Below are 8,989 nucleotides of genomic sequence, written 5' to 3' on the forward strand. Positions count from 1 at the left end.
GAAAAAAGAATCTAACTTTTGTACTTTCTTAAAGTTGATTATACCGTACTTTCTGAACTATAAGCGGCACCCGAGTATAAGCCGTATCATTCAAAAATGTGTCATTAAGACGAAATAACATATATAAGTCACAGTGGACTATACATCCATATACGGTAAATCTCATTCTTATTGCATTTGTAGTTTGTTAAACTATTGATAGCATATTTCTTATTGCAGTTGTAAAAAAATACTACTTTAAAACTTTGTAGATGAACAAAAATGTGCTTAAAGAAGTATAATCATATCTATCTTGGTAATAGCTTCAACAAGCATTAAAGCTGTGTTGGTGATGCAGATCTGTGAGGGCAGCTTAGTATCCTCGTCCTCAGTTTAATAGTTTATGTACTTGTACAATGTTCAAAGCTGTTGATCTAGAGCTCACTGCTCCGTCTATGTGTTTTAGTGGAGGTAAATTATTGCTCTGTGTTGTATTCATCTTGAATTATAATGAGATTGTAAAAATTGACGATGGAGATGACCTTTCTTCTTCAGATGACTATTAGATACTTTTGATACATGCTCATGTAGTTTAACAAAAGTTATTATAAGTTTTTTTTCTTTGTTAGTAGTGAGTTGGGTGCCACCTATGCTTGGGAATAGAACTTAATTTTCTCCTGGGTTTGTTTGTTATTTTATTTGTGTTGCATTTTTTTTCTTTTAGGGTAGTTAGTTTATGTTAAGGTAGTGGAGTTATGTTTGTTATTTTGGCTGCAGCCCCTCATAAACTTTAAAGGGGGGGTTCAATGGTATTTTATGCATTCTGACTTATTAACACAGTTATAGAGTTGTTTCCTCATGTCAAACATAGAAAAAGTGTCAAAAAAGCAGTGTTACAGAGTATTTCTGTGCCGAATGCACGTCGCCAGGGTTTGTACAAGTTTCTGAAAGTTTTTTTTTCAATTACAGGTCCAACTGACGTTTCGGGGGTTTCTATAAGTATTACTTCTTTTTATGGGCACTTCCCCTGGAAAACCCCGCCCACCCGTCAATCAGCGGGAGACGCTAGAACTTACAAAAATTACATCACGTGACAGCTTTGTTTAATTTAAAAACTCAACAATGGCATGAAAGAAGAAGTGTGTTTTTGGATGTAAGGAGAAGAAAGCCAGCCTTATGGAAACAATGGATATAGCCACAGACAGTACATAATCATTAACACTTAGCATGAAATAAGTGCATTTTAAATACAAATGTAGTATACATATTTTTTTTTACTATGGAGATTTCCCCATTTCCCCATTATTCAATAGGTGTATTCATTTAGTTAAATCATATGCATTAGATGTACTAACACGTATGACTACGTTCAATCGAACCGTGTGACCAGAAGTGACAAAACAACCAGGAGTGAAGCCGTCAACATGCTGGTCTGACTGCTCGCTTCACCTGAAGAGTAAGCTGTGTTACAAAGGAAAAAAAATATAACATCATTTATTTATATTATTCATTTATTTTTAATAAGGAATATTGTCTCAAATACATTCACAGAAAAATACTCAGTAAAAAAATAACATTGAGCCTGTCACATACCTGTTCCATTTATCACGATTGAATAAGTGAAGATTTTGAAGGGCAGCGTGTTGTTGTTGGCAGCTCGGACTATAGTGTTCACGATCTGGGTGCTATTGGGTAAAGTGCTGTTCGCTGCAAAAGTAAGATCCATTGTGTTTCGAATCGTAGCCTCACTGATTGATTTTACACTGGCATCACTGGAGAACAAGAGTCAATAATCAGAATAAATGTTTTCTTGAATTAAAGCTGTTTTCAAGAAAAGAAACCCCATTGTCCATGTACATACCTGATGTTTGTTAAAGATAAAACTATGAAGGATGTTGGATAATCAGCAATGAAAAATGGTTCCAGCTACAGAAAACAACAACAACAACAAAAAAAACTTGATTAACAGAGAATGGTCTTTTAAATAAAGCTAATTGTAACACATAGCCAAGAAATAATGTGTACTTTTTTTAAACCCCCAAAAAAATAAAAATGGCCCCATGATTTACTCACCCTCAAGCCATCATTGATGTATATGATTGTCCTTTTTCAGACAAACACATTCAAAGTCAAATTTAATAATGCCCTTTCTCTTCCAAGCTGTATAACATAATGTTGTGTCTGATTTATTCGTGATACGATCACAAAAAAAGGATCACGAACAAGAATGAAAAAATTACATGACTATAGGTACGTAATTTGGCGTGACTGGGCTGCACATGTTTACAAGAGAGTGCATTTCCAGCGATTCTTTTTCTTCTTTTTATTATTTTCTCTGCCATTGACGAGTTAGAGAAATCGCCTCCCTGCCAATGACGAGTTTTTATGGCAAACTATATTTCTGCTATTATCCACTAGGTGGCGCTCTTACTCAACTTATAAAATACTGAGGCATCCACTGATCCAAAACAGTAAAAACTCTGTATGTTTTGTTCATCGTTCTGAATCTGCTATCTACTTTCCGGCTTGAAACATCATTGACTTGCCGCAAGTGTCTGACTTGACCACTCCATTTTCAACTCCAAAACTCATCATTCAGTTTTCACAGCGGTGCAAAAAAATGAAAATGATTTATTTTCATCATACTTACCCCGGTTTTAATCATGGATGTCCTGTTACGATATTCAGGTGAACTTGAGTTTGAGAGAGCAGCCACAAAAGTGCCATTGGTCAAGATGGTCACTGGAATTGTCTGCAATGCTCCTAACATGTTTGTTGTTGTTATTTTAGACAAAGAAAAATAGTATCATAAATTTTAAAACTCACATAACCCAGAGTGTTAGATAATTTGTGAAATTGTGCTTTTCTTACTAATAACAGCGATGGATGCAATATCAATGCTGAGGTTCAATCCTGAGGCTTGGTTTGAAGCTGCTTCTTTAAGCGTTTCAACGATCTCACTGGAACCTGGTATCGGATCAGCAGAGGATCCATCGAAGACCAACTCGAGCTCCGTCTCCACATTACCCGTCATTCGGGTTCTGACGACTTGTCTGAAATGAAACAAAGCACATATGTCATATGTCAAGGCAAATGTTTTGTGACAATGGGATTTAAGTTTGTAAGTCACTCTTTAATACTTTAAGATTGTCAAATACGTAATCTGCCTGGCAGTAAAGCCGTGACACAGTCATTCATGAGAAACAGAGTTCATTAAGTAATGATTGTGAAGTAGTTAGATATGCACTGACATACCTGAAAGCGATCACAATGGTCCAGAGGAAATGAGGTCCAAACTTGTTTTTATAGATGGTATCACACTGCAAAAGTCAATTGTTTTGTTGAATGTCAAGAATTCTATTTCATGTCAGTAGATCATGATAGACTCATAAATAGAAGTGCTTGAAATGTTTACTGTAGATGTTTTTGTTCCAAAGCACTTGGATGATTGCAATAGCAGTCTTTTTCTCTCTTTAAAATTTGATTATTTAAGTCAATAAACATACATAGAGAACAATCTCTAAATTCTTGTTAAAGGACAAGTTGGGTATTTTACACTACAAGCCCTGTTTTCAGATTGTTTATGATGAAATAGAACGGTTTTGACTGAAATTTCGACATATGCGGCTGCCCAGAGAATTTTTGGGTGTTTGTGTTTCACCTCACACCTTTACAATGGGTTTAATGGTGCACTGGAACAATCCTTCCTAAAATGCATTAAACTTTCGTTTACAAAGACGTGAAACTCAGCGAGTGGTCAGGGGTGTTCACTGGTATGCTCACACAAAAATCGCAGCAAAATACGCATTCCAACAGGTTTTATCGTGGTTTTTGCCAACTCCATTGACTTGTATTAGTTGTGCTGTGAGGTACGGTATTACTCCACGCCGGGAACTTTGTTTCTATTCTTGAAATTGGCAATGGCGGATTAGCGCCACCAACTGGGATGGAGTGTCTACTATTCAAGTTCTCAGCGGAAGAATATACGGGTGTGAGGTGTTTGGAAAAAAACGTTCTATTTCATCATAAACAATCTGAAAACAGGGCTTTAAGTGTAAAATACCAAACTTGTCCTTTAATGTCATCCGAAACTTACCCCCTTTTTGACGACTGCTGCTAGTCTCTTAAATGTGTTACTTTGGTGATTTCCAAGGTCTGGCTCATACAAGACTGTCAGGACAAATGCTATGGCCACTTTTGGCAGAGGAATGGTTGGATCGGGCGTTAAGATCGGCACTGTTGTTGTTGGCATTGTAGTGGTTGTTGTTGTTGTCTGCGTTGTGATGATTGTTGTCGTCGGCGGTGGCGATGCTGTAGTAGTTTCTATAGTTGAAGTAGTGGAAAGCTGGGGGCTTGTTGTCACTGAAGCCGTGGTTGTTTCTAGAGTTGTAGAAGCTGAAAGCTGGGGAGTTGTTGTCTCTGAAGCCGTGTTTTTTTCTGGAGTTGTAGTAGAGGAAAGCTGGGGGCTTGTTGTCCCTGAATCCATGGTTGTTTCTGGAGTTGAACTAGGGAAAAGCTGGGGGCTTGTTGTCTCTAAAGCTGTACTTGTTTCTAGAGTTGTAGTAGCAGAAAGCTGGGGGCTTGTTGTCTCTAAAGCTGTACTTGTTTCTAGAGTTGTAGTAGCAGAAAGATGGGGGCTTGTTGTGCCTGAAGCCATGGTTGTTTCTACAGTTGTAGTAGCTGAAAACTGGGGGCTTGTTGTCTCTGAAGCCATTGGTGTTTCTAGACTTGTTGTAGCTGAAAGCTGAGGGGTTGTCGTCTGCAAAGTCGTGGTTGTTTCTAAACTTGTAGTAGCTAAATGTAGGCAAGTGTATTTGTGAAACATGTTATGAAGCCTTGAAAACAATCAACCTTTTTCTTTTTTAAGACATCAGGTTTTGTGTGTGATAGTGTCACTTAACTTTGGTGATTCATGAAACAAGTGTGCACGATGCAGTTTTACGTCATTGAATCATGACACAAGTGTACGTGATACAGCATCACTTCACTGATTCATTACATGAGTAAACGCGATACAGCACCACTCCGATGATTTATGACAAGATGGGCCCTTTCATACATCTGGCGCAATGCAGCACAAAGAGAGTGTTCAGGCGCATTGTTGGCGCATTACTATTTTGAGCCAACTAAAACCTAGTCTAAAGTCAATGGCACAATATTTTTATTGTTATCAGTAATATGCACTTATAAACAGGACGACAAAACACATTTGCTTTTTAGACGCATGGATGCGCAGCAGCACACAAATGTTTTTAAATATGAACAATTAAATTATTCAAATTTTAAAGATTATTATTGAGTCTCTTGGACATAAATAACTTTAGGAAAGTGAAACAGTAGCCTTTTTCACACAGTAATTCTGGTAAATTACCATGAATTTACCAGAATGAATTTACCAGTAAATACAAAAATGTGCTGTTCACACATGCAGTGACGTTCCGTCTTTTGTCCGCCGTGTCGTATTTGTAAACGGCGGGTTATGACTTAATATCCACGGCCCGTATTTTGTTGTTTTCACATCTGTGGCAAACGGTCGCGAAGTTGCTCGTGACCAAACAACATTGCGTTAGGCGGCGGCAAACGGAACCTGGCCGTTTTTGCACATTAGGCTTCACAGATGGTGTGCTAAGGACGTCGGCAATTTGGCAATTAGATGGTAAGCTGTTTTAAAAAACTTTGGTGAAGAAATGTGGATGTTAACTTCAGGTGTGCTCGACTTTTAAGCAACATGTGTGTGGAAACGTCCGTAAACAGTCTGGGGGAAACCGCGTCACCTGTATAAAAAACTTTCTGATTGGCCCGCCCGATCTGTCAGCGCGGTCTGACGTCATCTAAATGCCGGTAATGCTATATTTTTCGTTCACACACTGTAAAATATTTCTGTAGAAATTACTGTATTACTGGGTATTACTGGCAACTAGCTGCCAGTAACTTACTGTAGATTTTACATTTATGTTATTTACTGGAAACAGTTTGTTTAAAGTTAAATGAACATAAAACATTTTCAGTTTTTATCTTCTACAGTAAGTTACTGGCAACCAGCTGCATAATTACAGCTAATTTTTTTACAGTGCACACAGCGCTTACCGTTAAATTACCGTTAATCTTACAGCCTGTCTTACTGGTAAATTCGGAGCACTGATTTACCGGAAAGGTTCTGTTCACACATGACATGTTAACTGCAATTTACCAGTAAATTACCAGTAAAGACTGTATGTGTGAAAGGGACTAGTATCTTACTGAATAAAGTAACATGGAATTTATTTCTTAATATTAAGTAATTAAATTCTGTTTTGTCGTTAATTATACAATATTTTGATCTATAAGCAGCAATTATTTAACCTCATTACAATTTTTACCTCATTGAAATTTATTTGAATTATTTAAATATTGCATAAATATGCAAAATAAATGTTTATTCAGTTTTACTAATTGTTTGTATGTTTCTCAGTTACTATGATTATATATCTTAAATATCGGCTTTATATCGGCCAATCAGCCAGATTGCTTTCTTTATATCTGCATCTGCCATAAAACCCCATCGGTCGACCACTAGACATGAGTGTGCATGATACAGCACCGCTTCCGTGTTTTTAATGACACAAGTGTTTGTGATACCGTGCCACTTCAGTGATTTATGACGTGTGTCCGATATAGCATTGCTTTGGTGATTCATGACATAAGTGTGCACGATACAGCGCCAATTCAGTGATTTAAATGCCTAAATAACACTGCTCCCCCTCCTCTTTTCAAACTAATAACAAGACTGCAAAATTGTACTACATACACCCGAGCAGCGTTAAATAGCAATTGAATTATCCCTTACTGCAGAACATTATTTGCCCAAATTGCCTTTTCAATTAAAGGGGCGAAATTATGAAATTATTTGCCAGGACATTTGAAATGTATAAAAAAATTGGCTAATTCAGGAACAAAAATGCTCTCATAATTATTTTTTAAATAAACGTATAAATAAATTAAATTAAATTAAAAAGTGTGTGTAATACATTTATTAAAGATTTAAAATAAAATGTGAAAAGTATAATCAATAAAATCAAGAGAGAATCACTAACCTGCTGACATAAACACTGTAATTATTAGCACTGTGCTTCTCATCTTGAAAATTCTCACCTATAAAGATATAAGAATGAGTATGTAGGTAAATGCTTTTTTGCTTTATTCTGACATTGGGGGCATACAAAAAATAAAGCATGCCCTGCAAATCGACTTTGCCGTGTCACCAGAAGTAAATTAACATGGAGTATTCCTGTAATTAAATTGTAATATTCTATATCATATATAATTTATATCTATAACTCAGCTTATTCTACTAACCCTAACCTCTTTCTGAACCCCACCCCATCTGTCTACTAAGTTATATTGTATTTAATCAAATTTCCAAAGTGAATGTTTGAAATCATAATCATGTTTAGTGCATTTTTAATATGCATATTTTCATAATAGCGCCAATACTAAACCCATCCATTATAGTCCTACAGACAATTCTTTTTTACAGTAAGTACAAATATCTAAACAAAAATTAAATTAAAATGTATTTTCTTGATGAGAAAAATGACCTTAGAAAAAAAAGTCCAGTTTTTAGACAAAAATATCTTTATTTATTTATTAAACAGTTAATAAAAAAATTCAAGAAAAAGTGCTTACCCCATTTGCAGATTTTTTTACTTGTTTTAAACACAAATTCACCTAAATTGTATATTTCTGTCTTAAAACTAGACTTTTTTTTAAATGCAAAGCGTTCTGGGAACCAGACATCCTCATCAACCTTTTTCAGTTTAATCCTTCAGATTTTGTTTCCCATAATGAGGCACGAGGCTGTTATTTTATAGTTTTATTCTGTAAAGATAAAGACTTGTTATATTTAATGTTTTGTAAATAAGATCAATTTAAATCTACTGTCAATTTTTGGCAAACAGCTGACAGCAATCCTGTCATTTCTACAGACGTTTTTAACAGTGCATATATGTGTGTGTGTGTGTGTGTTAAAAATGTGTTATATATGTTAAATATATATGTTAAAAATGTCTGTAGAAATTACAGTATTGCTGTCAGCTGTTTGCCAATCTAACTGTATCTTTACAGGAATAAACCGTCCCCTACAAAACTATGGTAAGCATGCGTTCCTTCATTTTACGTTTTTTTTTGCCCTACATGGTTAAAAGTATTTGACAGAAATATGACAAAGCTATAAACTCACCCAATCCATTTGTCTGCTGTTACGAATTTAAGTCTGGTGTAGAACTGCTGCTACACGCTGATGGTCGATTGTTTTTTTATTAGCTCTGTTTATCTGTTATCTTCCCAGGTCATATGACGTGAACATAAAGCACATTTGTTATCTATCTAATCTAGGTACTTCTCTTCCTTAAAAGAAATGAGATATAACTTAACGAAAAACACATTCCTACTTAGACATGCACTTAAGATAATCAGATTAGATAAATATACATTTACCCTATAGATTAATTCAAGAGAAACTGAAGTTTTCTTAAAAAACTAGAGTATATAGAGTATATATATATATATATATTACTTCAGCAGCAACAACATAAACAAACGGCTTTTGTGGACTAAACGTAAATTCTGGAAGACTTACAAATATAATCAATAACAACAGAGTGCTTTTACAGTAGTTTATTTCTCATAACAAGTGAAGTAACTGACCTTTATTCATATATCATATCTACAGTGTATCAACTATTACACAGAGTTAACATTACTGTGTGAAATGAATGTATACAATGTGAGCGATTCTTACCTGACTGCCAAACCTCTCCACACAGCCGTGATCCACGCTCGTCGTCTACCTGGTCATCGGCTAAGAATAGTCACTGTTAGTTAATAGGTTTAGCTACAACTTTGTGAGTGTTGGTGGTTTGGTATGCTGCTATTGTATGTTTTTTAAAGTGAAATGTGATGAATACGAAAAGTATTAATGAAGAAGAAGAAATATAATAGATTGAAACATGGTGGTGTACGTAAGAATATG

The 8,989-nt window shown here is 35.6% G+C and overlaps 1 protein-coding gene across 1 annotated transcript; it reads right to left on the reverse strand.

Moving 5' to 3' along the window:
* Positions 1 to 293: 293 nt before the first annotated feature.
* Positions 294 to 8,288, reverse strand: LOC129453903 (uncharacterized). The gene is made up of 9 exons (XM_055218304.2): positions 8,198 to 8,288; positions 7,053 to 7,110; positions 4,076 to 4,773; positions 3,235 to 3,299; positions 2,851 to 3,032; positions 2,630 to 2,742; positions 1,841 to 1,905; positions 1,573 to 1,751; positions 294 to 1,440 (listed from the first exon to the last, which is right to left on the reverse strand). Exons 1-9 carry the CDS (start codon positions 8,204 to 8,206, stop codon positions 1,349 to 1,351), a joined length of 1,461 nt encoding a protein of 486 aa, XP_055074279.2. The 5' UTR covers positions 8,207 to 8,288; the 3' UTR covers positions 294 to 1,348.
* Positions 8,289 to 8,989: the final 701 nt, after the last annotated feature.

The sequence above is a fragment of the Misgurnus anguillicaudatus genome, chromosome 21 (genome assembly GCF_027580225.2).
Source record: "Misgurnus anguillicaudatus chromosome 21, ASM2758022v2, whole genome shotgun sequence".
Classification (NCBI taxonomy): Eukaryota; Metazoa; Chordata; class Actinopteri; order Cypriniformes; family Cobitidae; genus Misgurnus; species Misgurnus anguillicaudatus.